Source organism: Macaca mulatta, chromosome 4 (genome assembly GCF_049350105.2).
Source record: "Macaca mulatta isolate MMU2019108-1 chromosome 4, T2T-MMU8v2.0, whole genome shotgun sequence".
Taxonomy (NCBI): domain Eukaryota; kingdom Metazoa; phylum Chordata; class Mammalia; order Primates; family Cercopithecidae; genus Macaca; species Macaca mulatta.
In genome coordinates, this window is record NC_133409.1 from 92,573,200 (window position 1) to 92,599,057 (window position 25,858).

A 25,858-nucleotide genomic window follows, 5' to 3' on the forward strand; every position below is an offset into this window, starting at 1 on the left:
TAATTCATTCAGTAGTTGATGGACATTAGGTTGTTTCTACTATTTGGCTACTATGAATAATTCCACTATGAACATTAATGTACAAGTTTTTGTGTGCATATATGTTTTCATCTATCTTGAGTGTAAGTAACAATGCTTATTCTTTTGAGGAACTGGTAGTCTTTTTGAAAGTGGCTGCACACATTCCCACAAGCAGTGTAGGAGGGTTCTAATTCCTCCATATTTTCACCAACACTTGTTATCTTTTTGGTTATAGCCCTCCTACTGGATGTGTGATTTTGATTTGCATTTTCCTAATGGCTAATGATGTTGAACATCTTTTGAAGTGTTCAGTAGCCATTTGCACATCATTTTTTATGTGCTTATTACTCATTTGTATAGCTTTCATGGAGAAACATCAATTCAGATTCCTTGCCTATTTTTGATTGGCTTATTGGTAGATTTTAGTTTTTGCATTTTTAAAAAATTCTTGATAATATCTAATTTTACCTCCTCAGTGCTTTAGGGGAGATATTTTATTATCATGTATTTTTTAGAGACTTTGATAGTCCAAGAAAATACCTGGAACCTCCAGGATGTTGGTTCTGAACACCTGTAAAACTTTTTTAAAATATAGAAATGTCTAGGCCTTCCTTAATAATGATTCAATTATTGTGATAGAGTCAAGACATTGGTGTCCTATCAAAGCCTTCCTAATGTGCATCCATGGAGGATAGCCAAGCAAGATATGGATTATCAGTGCCTTAATGTTCAGGATGGTGTGAAGTATGTCTGAGATAAAAGTTGGTGCTTAAGACTTCCAAAAAATGAGTCCATTAAGTATCAGGAAATCTTTTTTGGCTGTAAAAGAACTCTAGAAGTAGGTGGATTTTCTAGCAACAAGATTGTGGGAAGGGGGATCCTTAGAAATATAATCAGGTAAGATTTCTCCCAAGCATGCACCTATAGGTCATAAACCTAAAGAACTGGACCAAGTATGGATATCTGCACCCCCATTCAGGAACAAGATACATTCCATTACTACCTAATTGCTTAAGCTAAAGAGGCATGGAAATGTATGGCTTTTGGATGGCCTTTAGGATTGTTCGTTTACAGTTGTTATACGATTACCCTGATTGGTCCACCGACTGCATAATGCCAAGTATAGACTCAGAGGCCTGGCATCCCATTGCTTAAACAAAACATCTATTCAAGACAACTATGGAATATGTGATTGTTAGGAGAATTTAATGGAGAATCAGCATAGAAGGTTTTGGTATCAACTCTCTTGTATGTTTAAATATATTTGATTTCAGAATTTTGGTGCTTTTTTATTCTTAAATAATTAATTTATAAATGGGAAACCTGATTGCCTTTCATGTTCTTTGTTAAAAATTTTGAATTAAAAATACTATTTAAATCAATTTTGTGGGGTAATATATTATTTAAATAGTTAAGATTAAATATAATAAACTACATTTATTTCATAACAGTAAATAATATAGCAGATCTTATGATTTAATGTGTTGTAATATAATTTAGTAGATATATTGCAGTAAATGATATTATTATTCTGGTATATAGAAGTTTCATATATTTTCTAGATTTCCTTTTTCTTTGATGGTTTTGCATTTAAAGAACAGACTAAGCAAAAACTTGCTTAACATATGAAATCTGATGAGATTACAGGTTTTAACTCTAGGATAATGAGCTTATTTTATTTATTAAGGCCCTAAGGACTAAAAGAACAGTCAAAAGAATCAGTCCTAGGCCTTCATGATATCATGGAAAAATACTGTTATTAAAATAAGAGGTGAAATATTATTTTTACAAAAGTAATTAAATATTTAAAACAAATTTTATGTGTATCCCTAATTTTTATAAATATAGTGAAACTACTTTTAAAACAATGTTCAGTTAGAAAAGCAAAAACATCAAAAGACACAGTTCCAATGCTATATTTCTTAAGGTAACTAACTTTATCCATAGAACACATACTATATCAAAGGGCACATGCTATATCAATTAAAGTTTGCTTTGAGTTCACGTGCTATTGAACAAATTGAGAAATAAAGCAGAGGAAAAATGTGTAAAACTGCTGTTGCACAACTCCTAGAATGTTATTGTTGTATATTTCATAATTATGTATGAAGGGAATTTATCTCTAAGGTTTCAGAAGGCATTTACCTCTGAAGACTTTACTAGTAGTTTCCAGAAAACCAGCTGCATTTAGAGAGAGGAGAAATTGCCTCGATTTTCACGTAGCTTTTCTGGGAGTAGTTGGTGAGCTCATCTAACTTTCCTGTATGTATGTATCTCTCAGATATGCCACTTTACCCTGCTTTATCTCACTGAGTATTTCACTGTAGGTATTTTGTGTAGATATCTTATCACAATTTCTAATTTTAAGAGCATCTGTTACTGCTTTCTCAATCTTTTTCCACCCAGTGGATCACTGTTATCCTAAGAGGTACCGCTTTTGTTTTTGCATGTTCTTGGCTTTGCTCTCAACACCATTGCTCCAACGCTTTTGTACTTACTTTTAATCACTCTAAATTGGTAGTTTCCTTTGAGATCAAATGAAAACTGGCTTGCTTCAACTTATTATTTTCAATAGTAACTGAACTGAGGCAAAATATTACTTCAAAGAAAAAATGTTAAGACTTTTATGATCACATTTTTCCGGTATTGCCTTTATCTATTTAATGATAGTCATACATATATTCCATAATTGTGCAGGTATCATCAGTGTCAAAATTCATAGTGAAATTGAGAATATCAGTTTAATATCTCTTCTTAAGGTATGTTACGATATTATTTCATAGCTTTCTAAGTTAAAGTAATAGCTTTCAATTAGTAAAAATATATAATAAAAATAATAAGGATCCATTGAAAATTAATTTTTAGGGTAGCTAAAGCCCATGAGTCCCATTACGTAAGTGTCAAACTTTGGCTCATTTAACAGTAAATGATGATGGTAGAATAGCATAAGGCTGAGTGACAGTAGTCCTGTGTTTTAAATCTAGTTTTATTCTAGACAGACAGAATTATTTGAAGAACTCAGGTTACTTTTGCTTTAAATCTGTTTTCCCATCTGCTAAAAGGGTAACAAAATTCAATGTAATTGGAAAGTTAAGTGATAAGAGTTTGAAATTTCTCTGCATTAGGTATCATATAGATTCTTGAAATCATGTAAGTTGAGCAAGGATTGCACCTCATTTGTGGGAAAAAGGGAATCGGCCTTTATTTAGAGGCTTTTATTTGCAACAGGAGAATGAGAATTCTGAGGAATTCCAATAGTAGACATCATTTTGGAAATGTTAAATCATGTTGCCATTGTCCCCCCATAATCTCCTTGTCCTGTAAAACAGTAAACATACACACGATGTCATCAAAAACTTGTCAGCACACACCTCTTCTTGGTCTGTATGTCTACTTTGGTTGTTTGTTTTACTTCTCCAGGCCTGATGTCTCAGACAGAGAGTTGTGAGTAAAGCGTTGCCTTCTATGTTTTATGGAATGTTGTCTCTGATCTTTGAATTGCAAATAATACATAAAGCAAGATACAGTGAATATTTTAAAAAAGAAGAATTTCCATCCCAGAAGTCTAAGCTAAACGCTTTATCCTTTCTGTTAACCCTATTTTTTAATGTGACAAGATCATATCTTTAGGAACATTTTAAGGTTTTATATTTTTGTTATAATATTTAGTAATCAATATCATTGTTCTCTGTGTGCCTTATATTTGTAATAATTGCTATTGAAAGCAAGTGAGCAAGTGAAGATGCATTATGCTTCTTTGCCTAATGTTTTTTGTAACTGCTTTCCTGTTGTATTAATTGAGAAGCCAACTAAAGACAACATAGTCAACTGGCTTCTGAGGGCAATAGTGGGTCATAAATTTACAGTGAGATGGTTTTAGCCCTGTATAAATCTATCAATCTATCAATCTATCTATCTATCTATCTATCTATCTATCTATCTATCTATCTATCTATATATCTATCTTTCTTCTATCTGTTGATCAATGGATCTATATTCACAACATAACATATCTTTAAATTGAGTCTTTAAATTATATAAAATATCTGTCTTGTTAATGTAAATCTACTTTCTTAATGCCCCCTAAATTATTTTGAGCTCCCAAATATATCGAAATTGTGCAATAAAATTCAGCATTTGAACAGAAGTTAAGGGATGACTCAACCGTTTTCTGGAAACTATGACATCTCAGTACATTAGGATTATTCCTGCTTTCCATGTCCCCCAGAGTGAAAAATGTAGTTAATTTTCTGCACAATACCCAAGTAGAGAATATTAAACAAACTTTCAGCCAATAAATTAAATGCTAAATTTTTATTTATGTTAAATTTTCCCTAGCTTTTGTTCATAGATATAATTTTCTTTTTGCTAAGTATGAAGGTTACTACAATTTAGTAAATATGAAGAATAGATGGAATTTCTTCAATATACAATATATAAATAAAAATTATTGAAATAATGAAAAAATAACTTGCTAAATTTTCATTGAAGATAAATATAAATGTATGAAATGTCCAGTGATATTAAATGGTACACTGTTACTGGATTTAATTACAGAATCTAAATGAATAAGAGCAACTTCATTAGGAGGTGGCAGAAATGCTCTCTGTCCATCTCTGTTCATTGCTGAGAACAGTTGCTGTGTTAGTGTGATTGCACCCTAACCCTCTCTCAGCAGAGGACAAACAGGGCCATAATCTACTTGCCGTTGATGGCTTTCCCCTTGTTTCTGGTGGTGCAGCCATCTCCTATTCATAGGATTTCATTATTTTTAGTAACAAAGAAGTTCACTTAGTGGAAACCAACCTGCCTTATAACTTAAATTGGTTGAAATTATATCTTGGAGTTTCCTGAAAATTTGGGGAAATATAGTTCTATCATTTTTTAGGTGAAAAATTTTACATAGTTATTATTTCTAGTCTGGTAATTAAAGTTACATTAATATTTTTCAACATGAACCAAATCAACATGTCAAAAGTTAGTTTAAAGCTATATTATATTAAGAAAACATAACTTGGAGTGTTCTAATGCAGACCAACAAACAACTTAATTATGTTGAAATCAAAGTTAAATTTGAATTATATATCAGAATTAAATGTTCTAAGGTTTTGTCTAAATAAATTATGCCTGTATTCAGTTTTCTGCTGTAGACTTTGGCCTGATGCCAATTGCAGGTGCAAGTTTGCTGTATCATTTTGTTTCTATTATTTTGTTTTATAATGAACTATCATAACATTTGGCTACTGAAATACCCTAAAATGAATATTTTATCATAAAGAGCTTGTTTTTCGTACATCAAATTTAATATTTGATTCCTTGCTAAGTAATACAATTTTTCTTTAAAGATCGATTTGCTCTCATGTCTCCATTTTTGCTTTCTTTTGCATACCCAGCCTGTGGCCGTGGGTTCTACAAGTCTTCCTCTCAAGATCTTCAGTGCTCTCGTTGTCCAACTCACAGTTTTTCTGATAAAGAAGGCTCCTCCAGATGTGAATGTGAAGATGGGTATTACAGGGCTCCATCTGACCCACCGTACGTTGCATGCACAAGTGAGTTGTACTATGAAAGTAAAGAAGGGCTTTCCAATCCCTTCCACTCATTTGTACTGTTGTGACATCGGTGAAACAGATACTGAATTTGTGATACCTTCTTAATTATACTTAAATATTAAAATTATTTTAAAATATTAAGATAAGAAAATATTTTTTCATAAGCAGGTTTAGTAATATAAATATATCTTACATCAACTTTGGTGTTATTTCCATGTCTGCAAAATTAAGATGCATTTTAATAACATTTTTCACATGTATCTCATAAGAATCATAAGTAAAATTAAAAGTTATTAGGGTCAGCCAGGCACAGTGGCTCATGCCTGTAATCCCAGCACTTTGGGAGGCCAAGGCGGGTGGATCACAATCACCTGAGGTCAGGAGTTCGAGACCAGCCTGGCCAACATAGTGAAACCCTGTCTCTACCAAAAATGCAAAAATTAGCTGGGTGTGGTGGCGCCCACCTGTAATCCCAGCTACTCAGAAGGCTGAAGCAGGAGAATCACTTGAACCTGGGAGGCGGAGGTTGCAGTGAGTCGAGATTGTGCCACTACACTCCAGCCTGGACAATAAGAATGAAACCCCGTCTCAAAAAAAATAAATAAATAAGTTACTAGGGTCTTGCATGAATATTAAATGTTACCAAAAAGTAATGGCTTCAGAATTAAAATTCCATTACTAAATACAGCAGATCTCACTAAATAGAGCAAACTTCACATCTTGGTTCTTCAATTAGTGAATGTTTGAGAGACCCAAATCCAAAGCCAATCTCAGACATTGCTATAAATCATTCTTGAGTACATTAAAATGAATAAATGTATTCCCCGTTATATGGTTAAAAGGAGAACTATTTTTAAACTACTGCACAGCTGTTTTTTTTAGGTGTATTAACTGTACTGTTTTAATTGCTTGGAAGAAAAATAGCTAAAGACTGTGGCAAAAGTACAAAGACAGTTGTTATCCTGTTTTCATTTTGACGTATTAAAAGGAAAATAAATAAAACCTCTTGCCAAGTGAATTCAAGGAGGCTTTTATACAGCTTCTCTAGTAAAGGTAATGAAATGTTTATGTGAAAGAAAGCATTTCAACTCATTTTCTCTTCAGTAATTGAGCCACTAAGCTTAATGCCCCGCACGGATCCTTTTGTTCTTTTTGTTTGCATGTTTGTTTTGTTTTGTTTTGTTTTTTTCTGTTTTTGCTTATTTATTTATTCTTGGTTTCCCAAGGGCCTCCATCTGCACCACAGAACCTCATTTTCAACATCAACCAAACCACAGTAAGTTTGGAATGGAGTCCTCCTGCAGACAATGGAGGAAGAAACGATGTGACCTACAGAATATTGTGTAAGCGGTGCAGTTGGGAGCAAGGCGAATGTGTTCCGTGTGGGAGTAACATTGGATACATGCCCCAGCAGACTGGATTAGAGGATAACTATGTCACTGTCATGGACCTGCTAGCCCACGCTAATTATACTTTTGAAGTTGAAGCTGTAAATGGAGTTTCTGACTTAAGCCGATCCCAGAGGCTCTTTGCGGCTGTCAGTATCACCACTGGTCAAGCAGGTATGTTTTGTGCTTATCTTCACTGAATGGAATAATGTGACTACCTAAATGAGATGTCTTGCTTGAATATTTAGTTAGTTTCTCTACACAGAGCTTGATTCTTCCAGCTTGTTGATTATATACAGCTTTAACTTTTCCTGTTGCTTGTTATACCATTAGTGTACTCATTAACATCTTCAGAGATCTGGCAGGAGAAATAAAAGGAGATAAAATTGGCCGGGCGCAGTACCTCACACCTGTACTCCCAGCATTTGGGGAGGCCGAGGCGGGCAGATCACGAGGTCAGCAGTTCGAGACCAGCCTGGGCAACAAGAAACCCTATCTCTGCTGAAAATACAAAAATTAGCCAGGCATGGTGACACATGCCTGTAATCCCAGCTACTTGAGAGGCTGAGGCAGGAGAATCACTTGAACCTGGGAGGCAGAAGTTGCAGTGAGCCGAGATCACTGCACTCCAGCCTGGGTGACAGAGCAAGACTCTTTCTCCGAAAAAAAAAAAAAAAAAAAAAGAGAGAGAGATAAAATTGTAAACCCTTAAGACTGCTATAAAACAAATAACTTTACTGAAAGATCTAGAGGAGGGGAGTGAAAATGTTGGTCAAAATGAAGTAAAGGATATATTCACACTTTTACCTTTTTGTTTGGTATGCTCATGATCACAAACTACATGATAATTAGAAATAATGAAAGAGTTGGCTTCATTGTCTCACATAATGTTACCCAATTTTTTACTACATAGACTATGATCTTTGTAATATATGACAAGTCTGCATTTTAATATGCATGAGGGAATTTTAAGTTCATCAGTAGATTTGTGATCATATTAATTTCCATTTTTATATTAGAATAAATGGCAGATTTCATGAGGATTTCAGAAGAAATGGAATAACCATGATAATTGTGAACTTGTAGCTTAGCCTAAAAGCAGTCTTCACTTATTTTCTTACTGGCACTTGAAATGCCCGCCTTAAGTTATTCCTTGTTGTGTTAGGTATGTTTTGGAAAATACAAATTGGAGACGTTCCAAACCTTCAGAAAAATCTTACTGCTGAAGAAAATCTCAGAAATTAGGGGCTTTCTCAGTCCTTTGAAAAATTCTCATTGCTGAAGATAGATGCTATGTAGAAAATGCAACAAAGTGCTATGTTATCAGCAATATTAAAATCGGGCCTTCACTAGAGTAGTGTGTTGTGTGAACAATGTAATAAGCTAATAACAAGGTCCTCTTGGTCTTTGGCTGGCTGTCTAAAAGCAACTAGTATTATCCCAAATTCCTGGGATAATAATCTATTATTCATTTTAGTCTATATTCACAGACTATTCTTCATTTCCATGCCAATTTTAACCAACTGTTACCTATTTAAATTATATCTACATAATGAAAACTATGTAGATGATCTCAGGCTTACCATTTTGAACAGATTAGTAGGTTTTTATTCTAAAGGTTTCATTCTGATGCTTATTTCAAAGGCTGTTTCAATCAGATCTCCTATTTAAGAGCAGATATCGGAGGGTAAAACATAGAAATGTAAATATTTGATAATTAGACAAAAAGTAACTGATTTAGCTAATTACCTGGACTTCCCTATTTTATTTTGGACTTACCTCTTTTATTAGCAATGTTTATACTATTTTTTTAAAATGCTGTTTTCATTAGATAGTTCCACTTGTGTTGTTTTATATATAACTTTGTCTCATAACTTTGCAGTGAGTGGATTTGAAACGTTTTAGGTTTATGATTTTTGACATAAGAGCTATCTTTTGGAAGCATTAATAGAAACTTAGTTCTACTAAGTTAGAATGACATTCTTTTATTCCTGCTAATATCAAGAAGTGACATTTTTATTTCTGAATATAACCAGGAGATGCTGAACTGATACCAGAAATAGTGTTTGCCAAATTGGCCACTTTGGGGATGTCTTTTCATGTTCCTAAAATGTCTATTGTTTGATTTCTCAAGTTAATACTATACAGGCTAAATATATTATCAAATTTCTGTAAATTTCTGGAATCAAATATTTCACAGATGTTGTGTAAAATGGCTTTGGATATTGATTCCCTTCTGGTTAAGAACAAACTAGGTTGGCTGGAGGGTTTTTTTTGTTTTGTTTTGTTTTGTTTTGCTTTATTTGTGGATGAGGTTGATTTAAATGTACAATAAATATATTGATATATTGTGATGGTTATACAACCCTGTAAATGTACTAAAATACTTAATCATATATTAAAATGAGTACATTTTATGGTATTTAAATTATACCTCAATAAAAAGAAAAAAATGATTAAAAACAATACCTATAAGTTTATTAAATAACATAAACATAAAGGTTAAAAAAATAGGTTTGCACTTTTATATTAAAATACTAATTCATGATTGCCTTGTCTGACTACATCTCAAATGCTAAAACTCATGAATTTACAGTTAGCTTTTTCTAACAGAGGAAATTTGGAATGTGTTGGTGATTATTGTTCTTTTGCATGAGTATACTCAGTTCCCTCCATTACCATATTTTTGTTCTTCCTAAAGGGGGGTGATTTGAAACTTGGTCCGAGTTCAAAACTATCCAAGGAACCCTGTAAAACCCTTGAAATTATCATTCTCCATTAAACAAATAGCATCCTTTCCAACCCAGTTTATGCTGAAATCACTTCAACAATGAATTTAAGTCTGTATTTCTGGTTGGTTATCTTTCTCCTCAGCAATCCACTGATGCCTAGCATAAAAGAGTTTATTAAGAGAATTTCATGTTTCTGGGAAAGCTTAGAGAGTCAGAATAACAAATAATCAGCCAGTGCTTTAAAGATAGTGTGTGTACTTCGTAATTCCTTTTCTGTTAAGTTTTGAGTTTGGAGCACAAGACCCTATACCAGTGTTTGTGTGAGTAGAAGTGTATTGAACATCTTTTGCTCACGAGAAGAATAGGCCCATTGGTATTAAGGGCCCTGAGCTCTAGTTTCTAGTCTGCCACTAGGAGGTATATACATTTTGGGTCGATCACTAAAGCTCCGCATGAAAAAGAAAAAATCGGGATAAAATAATATCTACCTCCCTGTATTATCGTGTTAAGTGAGATGATATTAAAGAAAACTAAGCTCATACATTGCCATAAAAATGCTAATGCAGTGAATAGCAAAATGAATGCCAATTAGTCCTCTTTTTATGTGACTCTCTGGGAACCTGTCAAGGCAAAATGCACCAATTTCTTTATCTGGAGAAACATGAGGGAAAATAATATGAGTGCTGGATTGGCAGCTAACGTATTATAACGTTGGAAGAAGGAGAAATTAATTTTGTTTGGCCTGTAAAAAATATGACTTATGTAGTTATCAATTATCTTATGATTGAGGTTCTTGTGTGAACCGATGATTTTACCTTTAAGATAGACTTGTATTGAAAAAGCATGAAATTTTAATATTCATATTTATATAAGTTTTATACTTACTTATCATGAACATCCATACACAAACTGGCTGAACCATACATTTTTGTTCTTGTCGTTTTGTTAGTAATTATATTGACCTATTAAGGCTGAAGTCACAAAGATCAAGTTACATACAATGGAGATATTTTTTAAAATATAGAAGTAGGGGAAAAGCATATGTATTTAATTTACGACATTATGACCCTTATTCTTCCTTATATTTTAATGTTCTCTTTAAAAAATGCCTTTTTTTAACCTTTTATGTTAAGTTCAGTGGTGCAAGTCCAGGTTTCTTACATAGGTAAACTTGTATTACGGGAATTTGTTGTATAGATTATTTCATCACCCAGGTGTTAAGCTTACTGCCCATTCATTATTTTTCCTAATTCTCTCCCTCTAGCCACCTTCCACCCCCCAGGAGGCCCCAGTGTGTGTTGTTCCTTTCTGTGTGTCCCTGTTTTCTCATCATTTAGCTCCCACTTATAAGCGAGAACATGTGGTATTTGGTTTTCTCTTCCCGTGTTAGTTTGCTAAGGATAATGGCCACCCACTCCATCCATGTCACTGCTAAGGACATGATCTTGTTCTTTTTTGTGGCTGCATAGTATTCCATAGTTTTCCATTCTTAAGCACTATTTAAGTGCTGCTTTTTAATATTAGTTTGGCCAACTAGACTAAGTACCTAGTGCATGTCAAGCACTATGGGGGATGCTAAGAATAAGAAGGTAAGAAATGGTTCTTTTCTTAAATATCTAACAATACAACACTTTATTATAATGTTGTAGAACAACATTGAGAACAAAATACAAAAACTCTGGAGAAAGAATGATTCATTCAGAGAACAAACAAAAGCCCTTACATAAATGAGTCAGTCAATCTAGAGTGTCAGAATGGATGTGCTTTTGCCAGATATAAAAGTAAGAGTATAAAAGTAAATCCTATTCTAGGCCCAGAAGAATACTACCCCTTTTCTCTAATCAGAACATGGTAATTGCCACTATCTTCCTTCCTGAAACTAAGTTATGGTAGCACAGAAATAGTATGCAGAAGTATGAAAGTTAATAAAAACAGATCACTCAAAAAATGCTGTTTCTTTCTTTAACACTTCATTCACTCTGGGATTATTTAAGCAATTATAATATGTGGTCTCTCCTCAAAGGGACATAGATGACTTAGCAATTATCCTTCAAGTCAGTAACTGTGTCATGTTTATCTGTGTCACCACCATCAAATACAGTCTCTTCTGCATACTAGCTGTACAAAAAGTGTTGTGGAATTAAGGCCAATGTGAAAACTAGAAAAATTAAATCATTATACAAGAGTGAAACCATTAAGGCATTAATAGAAAAGACATATTATTTGATATTAAATGCCATAATTACATAATTTTAGACAAGTTACTTCACCTCTTTATACTAGAATTTTCTCCTCAGGTGGTACACTATCTGACTCGACATATTGTAAAAATTGAGCTAATAGCTTAATTCCAGGTACGTTTATTACAATAAAAAGGTGTGTTACCATACTGAAACAATTACAATAATAAGAGCAATAATTTTAAAATTACTATTTATTGAATACTTACTATGTTCCTGGTACTTTTTGAAATGTAATGTAAAATGTGCATGAAAAGGGTGTCAAAGTTGAGTCACCTATCTTTTTTGGCCTCATATCGTCCCCATAGGCAACTGAGAGATTTGGAATATAAGACCTCTCAGAGCTCCTCATATATTCATAACTAAATAAAGTAATAACTCAGTATACAGTACAAACTTATCACTATGCTACACTATTCACTGCACACTATTAATAGCTGAGTGATGGTGTACATATACTACAGTTTTTAATGAGAGTGATAACTATTATAATGCTCTGGAAAGCATCGGGAAGGAATTGGGATGAAAACTGAAACCTCCTGAAATAAGTTAGGGATAGTTTCTCAAGTTGGGCTCCCCAGGCTGAAGCAAATACTTATATAGAGATTAGCATATACAACTTTTATTAGGAAAAATGTTTGGGATCAATACCATCAGAAAGAAGGGAAGCAAGCAGGGCCGAGCAGAGCAGGGCTGAGCTGTGATGGGGTCTCATTGGAATCCTCAGCCAACTCCATGGGGAGTCCTCTACCTGTAATGAACCCTCAGGCTGTCCCTAGGTGACAGTTTTATACGTCTATGTTGTCCAGACATTGGTTGCAGTTTTTCCTAGGAAGGAGCAAGGTGTTTTCAGAAAGGAAATTCTAAGTGAGGCAGGGAACTGAGGCCCGTTTTCTGGCAAATATCTCGGCAGCTTGGCAAATAATTTCTTCAGTCCTTTTGTAAGGAAAATGTGGGCAGCCCATTACAACATCCATTCTAGAGAGTTAAATTATGCAAAAGAATCAGAGGGGCAGCATTCAGAGTGTGATTATGGAATAATGATATGAACTGGATGAACAAAGATTTGTGGGAAAGATTACTGGGGAATTTTTATTTTTAGGAAAATAATCTTTTCTGATAGACAGGAGGGAAACCTGAGTGTTTTTGAACAGGCAAGTAACATGATTGACCCTGGTTTAACTTAAACTTTTGTGATCTTCCACAGTACATTTCACGTAGTACATATAGTAGTTTGTTTAAAAAAAATCCTGCCTAGTCTTAATTACTGTGGAAAAAACATACAAAAAATACAGTTTCCGAAAACATAAGAAAGCGTCAAAGAATCTGCCGTTATGGTGTGGAGACATCTTCATTATCTTCAAAGGTCTCTTTAGAATCTCTCAAACAGAACTATATTCTTTCCCCATCATCAGTTTCGTTGTGTTTGGATAAATGATTTATATGACACGCACACAGACTGTACTAAAATTTGAACTAAATTTGTGGAGTTGTTAAGACAAGAACTGATATCATTTTAAAAGTAAAATTTCGAGAGTTCAAATGACTTTACAAAGGTCGCACAGTAAATGATATAGTGATGACCCAAATGATTGCAATCAAATACACTTCTTACCTCAAAATTATTAAGTGTTTATGCAGTCTTATCATAGGGTGCTATCTTTAAAAATGTAGCTCCATGATCCATTACACGAGAATTTGCAGATTGGTTTAATGGCCAGTGATAAGAGCTGTTAAGTGAAAAGGAGACCTACTAAGAAGTGTTCTTTCCTGAGAATATTAACAAATGTAATCTTTGTGGGATAGCATTGCTAAATATAGCATTTGCCTTCTCATTGCTGTTTTATTATCCTTCTTCAAGAAACTTTAAAAATAGCCCTGCATATTTTAAATTGACTGACTTTCCTGCGTTTTTCAATGCCCAGATCTAATTGCTCAGTCAAAATAAAGATTTGCTTCAGTATTCCCTTTACTTTGATTTGTAATGTTTATATAATGTACCAGATGAAATATAATCTGAGTCATGTGATATAACATTATACATAAGCAAAATTATTCCCAAAAAAGACAAAACCAACAATCATTTTCTGTATTTGTCAGAAATAGCTTCACTCACATGAATTATTGTGACTCAATTGTGACTGTTTTCTCATAAATTAGTGTAGATCGTCTCCTTTCAATGATTTAATGGACACACATCAAGTTATATGTCTTTAAATAAGTAAATCAATTCCATTAAATTTGTATATTTTTATGCTTGTTAGGAATGTATAAGATTGATTTATATTTTAAAGGAACATGATATTGAGAAAATATATTTTCTTATTTTACAACATTTACTGATTATATAAAGTAATATTAAACACAGCATTCTCCACAGGGTGAAACAAGACATAATTGTTTTATCACTAGGTTAAAAATACATAAATGCAAAAAAACAGAAACCATTTTGTAGAGATAGTGTTATTGTTATTAAAACGTACATTCATATGCGCACCTATGCCACCTGCAGCAGAAAATCAATCGAATAAATTTCCTTTAACAGTAAACTGTTCAAAATATGCGTTTCTGTTATATTTAGACATTTAATAAACCTGAGGTATCCGAAAGTGCAGGATTTAGTCATTCTAATTCATGCTGCAGGGCACGACATTTTAGTAATTCATATGCTTTGCTTAAACAAGGAGTAACTTTAGACTGTTAGTGAAATTTATTTAATATTTAAGTATTTTTGTGACATAAATATGAAAACATATATAGATATATTTACATTTTTATTTAGTGGTTGTAAGTTATTAAAACATACAAAAAGGATGATATTTTAGATACTATTTTAATAATTTTTTTTTTTTTTTTTTTTTTTTTGAGACGGAGTCTCGCTCTGTAGCCCAGGCTGGAGTGCAGTGGCCGGATCTCAGCTCACTGCAAGCTCCGCCTCCCGGGTTCACGCCATTCTCCGGCCTCAGCCTCCAGAGTAGCTGGGACTACAGGCGCCCGCCACCTCGCCCGGCTAGTTTTTTGTATTTCTTTAGTAGAGACGGGGTTTCACTGTGTTCGCCAGGATGGTCTCAATCTCCTGACCTCGTGATCCGCCCGTCTCGGCCTCCCAAAGTGCTGGGATTACAGGCTTGAGCCACCGCGCCCGGCCTTAATAAAATTTTAATTAGGTAACATACTACCATGTTGACATTAATACTAATAACCAGGATTTATGTAGTGCTTAGTATAAAATATGTTGATTCCATGTAAAGGCCCATATGTTTGCACAGTATCTTCACATTCTGAATTTATAATGTAAGTTTAAGAGAAAATTACATGTTTCTGTGATATGGTCTTATACTAATTGCATCATATATTTGTAACATTCTTCACATGTTAGTTGTGAAAAGTTTATCTTTCCTCTTAGGCTTCATGTTATAAGAAAATGGTGGTACTTTTGATCATACTCTCTAACCCCATCAACATATTGGGCCAGGGTAGATGGTTAATAAATATTTGTTGGCTGAATATATAAATTCTTTGTATACCATAATATGGAAAGAAAATTTCTTAGACTAGGTTGTTAAAGAAGACAGTAATTTAATTCAAATGATATAATGTTATTTAAATTATGCAATGAGTACATAAGTTAATAATTTCAAGTATAGTCATTTTGCAACTTGGTCCTAAAACTGTAAATATATTTAAAATCTTAAACTGTTTACAGCCATAATGTAGTATTTAAGCAGAAATTTTAAACAAAAGCTTAACCTTCTTGTAAAATAATAAAGATACAAATAAACCTTAACTTTGAAAACTTTTGTAATGCTTCATATTTTGAAAGCTTGTTGAAAATATAATTAATTTATATCTTTTATGTAACATTGAATATGTAGAAGCACAGAGATCAGGATTAAAATGCTTTCATTATTACCTAGGAAAATAATATCAGCTTTTCATACATTATTTTAATATTTTTTATAGTTTGGTATACTTAGGTTTTGATATTTTTGTATTTTTTTTTGGTTTTGTGACAGCTTTAAGGCTACAGCACATCACTGTGCCATGACTATTCTCAATTAAAACATACATAAGGAAACGCCTCTAAGTAACCTGTGTTCTCATCCCCACACTTTAACCCTGCCACGTCAACTCCCTGATCTCCAGTCCCAGTATCTTTCTGAGTTGTCAAATCTGTCCTTTTCTGATATCGTTAATATTTGTAATGAAATAGGCTTATGTTGACATTATGATGACAAGTTGATCTGCATACTGTTGAATGGACATGCTCTTAGTAGACAGTTGAAAAAATCCTAGTATAGGGTGTTTTAAGTTACTTCTCATATTTCATATTTAATGCTTCTTTATCTTTTCTTAAATTCTTTGGTCTTGGAAGTGCTACTTTGTAAATAATGATGCTTACATACTTGGGAAGCAGTAGTTCATTTTTGACAATAACTAGTTATTCTACTGCTGTGATGGAATTGTGTCCTCCCAAAATTCCTATGCTGAAGCCCTAACCCCCAGTGTGACTCTATACTCTCCTCCATACACACTGAGAAAGGCCATGTGAGCACATAAAAAGAAGATGGTCATCCACAAGCCAGAAAGAGAGGCTTCAGCAGAAACTGAAATCTGTTGGACCTGATTTGGGACTTCTAATCCTCAGAACTGTGAGAAAACAAATTTCCGCTTAAGCCCCTCAGTCTGTGGTATTTTCTTATAGCAACGAATGCAGACTAATACTCATCCCTGAGGTAATTTAATTCCATCCAATTATTTTAAAGAAAAGTCTGTATTCTCCATATGCGTGAGGACAGCTAAGGTATGTAAAATTTTATTTATGGGGCAAGAAATGACAGTTGTAGAAATTTTATACATTTCTATGATTTTTCCCCTCAAAAAAACACAAAACTTGTTTAGTACAGTACCTTTGTAAGTACCAGAAAATGACCAGTAATAATGTTTTCTTTTCAACGTCCAAGTCAGGTTTTTATTTTTTAACAGAGCCAGTTAATCATCTAATAAATTTTAGAAGGTGATACATTGATGGTAACAGAACACCCAATATAAAATTTATTATAAATTTTGTTCCTTAGTTTTGAAGCTTGGGTAAGTTTGTCAAATTCTTGGCAATTTTAACCTAACAATTTCTACATGATTAAGAAGTCAGTATCATTTCACGATTATCGTAGGAGAAAGTGTTTATAGCTCTTTATTTTGGAGATATAAATTTGTAATTTGCTAAATTTAAGCATCCTCTTCAAAAAATATGACTTCCCATTAGGATCATTATCATGGAATATTCCACAATGATGGAATTATATAGGGTAATTCTTATTACATGTATTGCCCTTAATAGAAGATCCTTTATTTTGCAACTGTGAGTTTATGGGGTAGACATTGTAAGTAAGCTGAATATTCATCTACTAAAATAATATTTACAAATGAATAGCCACTTTACCTTTAGAGTAAAGAAGTTTGTTCAAGTGATATATAGAAAATCTGTTTTAAGTAAAATGTGACTAACTGGACCACATGCTCTTTACTTTTAGGGGAAAAATACAAAAAGCAAGTTAACAGGAGAGACTTAAATAACATAGGCAAAGTTTTTCAGGGCATAACCTTAGGTAAATATATATTGAATTCAATCTCTTTTTCTGGAGGTACTAAACAATTATAAATCATAAAATAATGAATATGTTATATTATAGTAATACCATGACAAGAATACAAACTAACACATTTGTAATAGGTTTCCAATATACATTGACTAAAGAAGTGTTTTTGGTTAATATTTCCTTGACTGAAACCAGTTACCTGATTTGCTTGATTCTATTGTAGAAACAGGTTTTGTTCTATGAGTTGTGTGTTAGTTTTTATGTAGCTAGCTATCCTGCCCATTTCTCTAAGTGTTATTGAAGCGGTAGCATTGTGGAGACAGATACAGTTTCAGAAAAATTTCATTTAAGAGAAAGAAATCAATAAGATGCATTTCACAGAATGAAAAGCCAATTGATAGTAATTTCATACATTATTCATGTAAAGACAAAGACACATAATATGAATTGGTAATAATGATGACGACAGTAGTAAAAACATGGGTCCATTAATTTTAAGTACTGTTTAGGTTTTCCCCCAGTCCCAATTCCTATGCACTGCCACTGTCAATCATATACACAGTTTTCAGCTCTGGATCAGCTAAGGGACATAGCCTTGAAAGCTATTAAATATAGGTGAAAGATAGGAGATTGTCTTTAAATTTGGACAGGCATTTAGTTGTTGTTCTGTTTTCAGTACAAGTGTTCAGAGGGAGTAAATGTTGATTATTTTATCCCTTGCTTCGTTGGTGATGAATTGAAGCAAATTTGATCCAGACAAGCAATCTGGTGGAATGATGCAGAGCCATCCAAAAAAAAATCTGTACTAATCCACCAATGCAGTAAATTAGAGTTACAAGGAAAAGGCATTGATCCACAAGAATCATTAACAGTTTTAACCAACTGATCCAAGTAATAGGGTAAAGGAGAGAACACTATCAAGATCTTGTTTTTCAGATCTGTCAGTTTCAACTGCTGAAGCATGATTGTTACGTGTTTGAATTTTAACTGTTTTTATGACTTTGGTTCCCTTTGTACTAGTGTAAGCAATGAGTAAGGATCAATTAAGAGGTAAGAACTCTGGGAAAAAATTACCCAAATTTCCTGCACTTAATTTACAAATAGGTCAATCACAAAGCGAGAGATAATTGCTACAACCTAACAAATTTAGTCAGGGACAAGGCACAGCAGATGATGTATGTTCTGTGACAAAATACGTGGCAGAGATGTACATACAGACGTGTAGCTACTTGCTTTGTTTAAGACACAAAGATTACAGAGGAAGATTTGTGAAAAACAATTAGCATAGCTTTAAAGCATGCAGTTCTTAATTATCCAAAGCATGTTGACATCAGATAGTGCCTTAATTTTTAATATTTTGTCATTAACTTCAGCATATAGGAAGATGCAGAATGTTGTCTGAGCATAGCATTCATAATGGAAATTGTATATGATGATAAAAACAAAACTGGTTAAGCCATATCACTATTGCATTATTCAAATACTGCTAATATTCTTAAACTCAACACCCTTAACTCTAGTTACGTCAGACTATACCACTATGAGCTGATGTATTTATGTGTATAGACGTGTATAGATAATAATAAATATATGTTCTTTAACCTCATATATTTTATGAGTACATATCTATTCCTAAGAGAATGGGCATTAGAATGGTGGTAGGGCTTAAATCTTATAGATTTAGGAACCTTATGCCTATAAATGGTGAGTTATGAGTGGCCTTTCCTCGGAAGAGGAGTGGAGCTATAATTTAAAAGTGTGACAAAAAGTTTTGAGAAAACAAATAAGAATTGGAAGAATCTCAGAAGCACATGACAAAGACCAAAGAGGGGTGGCCAAGCCAGTTGAATAAGAGGGCTGTCACAATTACCAAAGGAAGGGACATTTTCTCATTAAGTTGATCATAGAATCAAGTGTCACAGGAGGTCAATAGAATAAAGACACAAGAAAGTCTACTGGATTTGAAAATTTGGAACCATGAGAAGCAGTTTTTGCTGATAACTTGAGGTAGAAAAATATCATAATGATATTTTTACCATGGTCTAAAGCAAAGCCTGACACTATGGCATACGTAGTAGAGTATTCAGCTCAATGATGGCTGAATTTAATTGTAATAGATTACTTTATGCTGATTTCATACAACATTTATCAGACTGGTAAAGACTTTAAGACAGAAGAATGAGTCTGAATTACATTTGGAAAAAAGTACTGCCTTTGTTAGTTTCTAATACATTATCATAACCTTGTTTTCTCCTTGTTTTGACATCTCATCCTATTTTCTCACATCCCTGACATCACCAAGAACCCAAATATAGCCTCACATAAATTTCATTGTTGAGAACCTGATAATCTCAGAAATAAAGGTCATAAAAGGAAAGATGTTAATTCTACAAAGATAAACTATGCATTTATAACTATCTCTCTTCTAATATAGTATCATTAATATTAAATGCTATAAAATCAAATGACTGTTTATACACATCTAATACAGAGACTGTGCTATGATAGATAGATGATAGGTGATAGATAGATAAATAAATAAACATATATCTTTTCTTCTTTCTCCAGTAGATTTTAAATTATATGTTCCATATCATGTACTTGCCAATATAGAAAGTATAACCACCTACAAATTTGGAAATTTTATTTTTGCTATGTGCAGTATTTGTTAATACTGATAAATCTTTTATTTTTAGACACATTTCCTTTATCTTTGAAAATTATATAAACAAAGAACAGAAAGCCATTATCTTATTTCAACAAACGTTGGATATTAATATAATTTGTAAGTGACTTCTGGTACACCTGCTGCATTAAACACTGGTGTTATGTTTGAAAATACGCCAGCTGACCTCCTTTAGACTGCTGCCCGCCTACTTTGATGTTTCATTATTTACTTCAATCCAAGGATGAAATGGATGAATGGATCTTAATTATAGTGTCCTGGTGACTCTTTTTTCAGAGCATTTTTCTGGACAAGCATCAGCTAATCTGACAAATCATGAACAGTTTACTTTATAGTTTGGCTGGGATTAAGTTACTAACTGGAACCTGCAGGGAACGCAGAAAGCAATGTCTCCTGATAAAATGCACTGGGTGTTTGCTATGCCTGTTTCAATTTTAATTCATAACCTTTAGGAATGAAGAACTATAAACAGATAATTTTCTGACAGATACATTTTTATACACTTAAATTTATAGCACTTCAAACACAAACCCTGTGTATCCAATTTACATATCTAAAATCTACATCATGTGTTTGACTTTGAATTTGTTTTATTTCTGGAGTTTTCACTGTGTAAAACGAGTTACTTTGTAATTTTTTTTTATTTAATACAGTCTTAGAAGTATTTCTTTCTTAGAACTAGGTTAAAACATCTGCAGTTATCCTTTTAATTGCATGTAAGTGATTATACACATTTGATTATGTTTTAATTTGAAGTATTTTTATGTGATCCTGGGACACATAGATTGTTGAAGGAATTTGAGTTCAAATTTTGGATGTTTTTCAAGTTTCAACTAAAAAGTATAAAGTTTTGGAGAAGTCAGATGACTATTTGAGAGTTTGTAATAACTGTTGTAGATAAGTATTATTCAAAATTTTCCAAAGAACAAAAAGTGTTCAACCTTTATGCTTAGGTTATTATTATTTCTTCTAATAGTAATTGATGTTTTTGTGTATTTCATATGCCATCTGCTGGATGACACGATTTTCTTGTTCAGCATAAAGTTTGTTCTTGCAGACAGTATGTGTTTTCTTTACACATATCAGTAAAGACGTGTTCATTAGTTAGAGTAGGCAAATGAATAACATGTAAAGCCATGGTTTCTAATAACTGTCATTTAACTGGACATTTTTTCATCTTTCTTCGCTTAGATGCATGATAAACATATATAAGATAACTCAATATAGAAGTTAGATTTAATATCCTTCTGGGTAACTAAAATTACCCTGCCATCCTTATAAAACAGTATTTTTTATTGTTCTTACACTGTAAACAAATGTATTGGCAATAAAGAATTAACAGCACATCCAGGAAGACTTTATTTAATAATTACAATGTAAAATACTTCTTGTGCCATTCTATTTATCTAATTTATAACTCTATTTGATTATTCCAGCATGCCTTTATCTGTAAGAATTGCACCCTAGGGACTAGTCAACTTATTAATTCATCACTTGTCTTTTTTTACGGTTACAATCCCCGTGATAGTATGAGCATAGAGTGATATTCTCTTCTGAAAGCTGCCAGCCAACTGGTTCCAGTCTAGGTGACCTTTTGTTTGTAACCATGGTCCTAATAGTTTTTCTATTGGCTTCTGTTTCTAATAGATTACGTTACAATCTACTTTTTTGTCTTATGGTATCATGATGAGGATAGGACAGCAAGAGTGAATTCCACACCTGCAATTACAGAGTTTTAAAAAGAGGAAAGACTTGCTTCAAGTTAACCTGTAGGCTTTAAAAAAAAAATGCCTTTTGATTTATCTGTCACCTGATCCATCAGCAATGAATAATTTTCATGGAAGGTGCACTTTAATTACATTCCCATTTGACTTGCATTATCAAGCCCTATCTAGGTAATTAATCTCACCAAGTATCCAATTTCGGCCTTTATTGCTGGCAGGCAGACCTTCAGAATTATGTGTGCTTGAATGGGTCTTGGGCCTTTTTCACCAGGCAGACCCTGAAAGAGATCTGAGGCCTTCCAAATCTTGAAAGTATGCCTATGAATTTTTTTCTCTTAGATATTGTGAATAAATTAAATTATATTTGGCATCACAAATATACTTCCATAATCAAAGAAACCTATAGATTATTGTAATCATGAAAATGATATTAAAATTGAGTCACCTTTCACTTCTGGGTGTAACCAATCTGCATGTCATTTTGTATGTAGAGGATCTGTGCTGAATTATTAACTGTAGCTAACATTTGTATCAGTTTGCTGGTGTAAGTTTGCAAAAGCTACCTCCTAAACTTCAGTATATTGGTTTAGTTCAGGATTTAAGGTTTGTATGTATTGAAGTGAGTTGGGGTTAAAGATGGTTAGATAAAATTAGAAACATTTACGATAAGCCTTGTACTTTAAATTCAGTTATATGCTCTCTTTTCTACAACTTCGTTTATTCTGAATTAATAGATTCCTCACTTTTTATATTTCCCTATCTTGATTTTCATAATTTTTATCTCTTAATTTCTGACACTGATTAATGTCAAAGGTCAGTGATCCTAACAACTTAGTTTACACACACACATACACACACACATATAAACACACTCAAAGTAATTTTGAAATATAAAATTCGCCTTTCTGTTGTTGTAGTCTTATTTTATGATCTTGTGCAAAAATGCATAAATGTTTTATGATTTGTATATTTGGAAATTATGATTACTGTATATGTACTATTTTGATTCTCTGAGAATATTTCAAGAAACCCTGGGGGTTCTCTGAAAATCAAATTAAAATATAGAGTAGATGGATTGGCTGTCTGTTTGAAAGTGATCTAAATATCTGACATTATTTTAAGCTGTAGATTGTCTGATTTGCAGAAGAGAAGGCAGTCCAATCTTTAATAGACTAAATAGGTTATAATGTTTGCACAGCAAGAATTTTGGAAAATTTGGACTGATGATACTAGGAAAAAGGATGAGTACTTTTCCAGTTTCCACTGTCACTTCTATACAGTTAAGGCCATAAATCTCTGCTTCTTGCCCTGAGTTCTCTCACAAACTGCTACCTGTATCTTCACAAGGCCATAGATTGTGATTGCATTTATAAGTGTTCCACTATCAAAACCAACTTTACACAGCTAACTTTGGTTTTTTTTTTCTCTTAATGAATAACTTTCATTTGACCTTTTGATTTTTACAAAAATAATTGAAGACATTTTAATGTAACATATAATATGGATTTCTAAAACATTTAACATTTCTTTGTAAAAACCACATGGAACTTTCTGTCCAAGTGTTAGTTTCCCTTGTCATTTAGAAATAAATCTTCAATTGTTAAAAAGTAGTTTAATTACAATTATATATAGGAACATTTTACTACAGGTTGAGTATCTGTTATTTGTAATGCTTGGGACCAGAAGTGTTTCCGATTTTGAATTTTTTTTGAAGTTTTGGAATATTTGTATTATACTTACTGGTTGAGCATTCCCAGTCTAAAAGTACAAAATCCAAAATGATCTAGTGAGCATTTCCTTTGAGCATCATGTCAGTGCTCAAAATTGTTTTTAACTTTGGAGCATTTTGGATTTTAAATTTTCAGATCAAGTATTCTAAACCTGTACCCATAATATTTCTAGAATGAAGATGTGATAATTTAACAATGTTTTCATTAGATACATTCATGATAATTGTTTACAAACCACATAGTAGCTTAAATCAGAATTTAAATTGGTCAGGAAGATTCATTACTGAATGATTTACTATTGTGAATTCTGTAGTAAAGTTTATATGTGCACATACACATATATACACATACACATGCACACTAGATATGTACATATTCTGTTGTATGAATATATATGAATTCACGCTTTACATTTTTAAAGAAATTGTTTTGTTTATATAGTATTGACATATACTTTCCCTAACAATCAGACATATATAGCTAAACAAAGAGTTTATGGCTTATTAACATCTGTCCCTATCTTTAGTTCCCTTTTGAACCTAGGAATCATGAGAATTTATGTTTCTCAGTAATTGTTGTAATTGTTATGGTTCCCTGTAACACCATTTTGAATCGAAATATGGCAAATATAATTCATCTAACGTACATTGTATAGTAAATAAATAGGATTTGGTTTAGTATTTAGGAATGATTTGTTAACCAGAAACATTCCTCAAAGTTATTTTACTTTTCTTTTATATATTCTTTAGACATATGTTTTTTCAATATATTGACATGCCAAAAATGTGTATTGCCTGGTCTGTTTACATAATCAATAAATACATCTAGCCCAGTGGATTATTTTTTCTATATCAAAATAAAATCAGTTTCTATGTAATAATGCATCTAGAGAAAAATAGACATAAAAGACATATCAGAGAAATTGGGCACTGGATTTAGAATCAAAATGTTTGAGTCCCAGGTTGAACAAGTTGTTTTTTGACCTTGGGCAAGTAATGCAATCTCTCTATCTTATTAGTTAATCTCAGCATTACGTGAAGCAATACATGAAAAAATGTTTTATAAAATAAAAACCTCATGCAGTTATGAGTTAGTGGTGTTGATGTAGTAGAACTGAATTCTGTGCTATAAATTTAACTGTGACAAAGTGGAGTTTTGGAAAAAGTAACAAAATAATGCTGATTATTATACAAGATTAATGTTGTCTTCACTCTCACAATATGTAACCCTCTCAATAACCAGGACTACAAAAGAATAATAAATCATTGAGTATTCTTTAAACAAGTAATGTTGACATTTTAAAAAACCAATCTCTCGGCAAAATTTTTGCAATTAATGAGCTGTATTAGATATAATCAGTTTCTAAAAATGAACTTTGAATTCTGAAGACACTATCTCCCAATAAATTAAAAACTTATTTTTATTGCCAGTTTTCATATTACATGTTTTTAAAAAATGATGCTAAGTGTTCATGTAAAATTTTATTCCTGTACACTTTGAGAAATCGTTATTTGATAAAATATTGGTACCCTACGGTATTATATGTGTGCGTATATTTATATAAAATTGAATATTTATTTAATTTAACATAAAATTTGATTATCTCTCTGTATATAGATACAGATAAAGCTATAAGGAGAGATGTATAATATAGAGATACATAGAGATATGTAATATGTATTATAACATATAATACATATGATTTTCTTCTCTATCAGACTATAGGACCTCTTCCATCATTGCACCCAATTTATGTCGTGTTTTCAGGGTTAGATAGCATAACTTTGGAAGACAATAATTTTATAGGAGGAACATTGAAAAGATTCAAAGATCAACTCTCTGTAGCTGTTTTAAGTTTTTAAGATATATTCTCTATCCCACCTCCATTAAACAAATAAGAGAATACAAAATAACCATTTTATTGTTTTGATTACTGTTTTAATATTCAGGTATAATTGAGAACTTTGAGGAAATTTTAAACGTTTGTGGACATCTATTTTTTGAAATTTAAGCCCATTTATAGCCAAACTGGACAGAAAAAACCCATGATTTATTGGAATACTGATTTGGAGAGAGAGTTGAATTTCAATGGTTCAGAGGTCGCATAGGAATCACAAGCAGAATATCCCCTTTTGTAACTTTGTAGGAGCTTCCAGGGCACCTGAAAGTCATTCTCTTATTTAATATA

The 25,858-nt window shown here is 32.6% G+C and overlaps 1 protein-coding gene across 7 annotated transcripts in view; it reads left to right on the forward strand.

Annotated features, from left to right (window-relative positions):
• The window catches only part of EPHA7 (EPH receptor A7), a 178,670-nt gene that overhangs the window by 55,707 nt on the left and 97,105 nt on the right, over nucleotides 1-25,858 (forward strand). For all 7 annotated transcript variants that reach the window (XM_015136941.3, XM_015136942.3, XM_015136943.3 and 4 more), the window contains exons 4-5: nucleotides 5,415-5,570; nucleotides 6,797-7,132. In XM_015136941.3, the coding sequence (XP_014992427.1) occupies nucleotides 5,415-5,570; nucleotides 6,797-7,132 (492 nt within the window). The remainder of the gene's footprint in view (nucleotides 1-5,414; nucleotides 5,571-6,796; nucleotides 7,133-25,858) is intronic.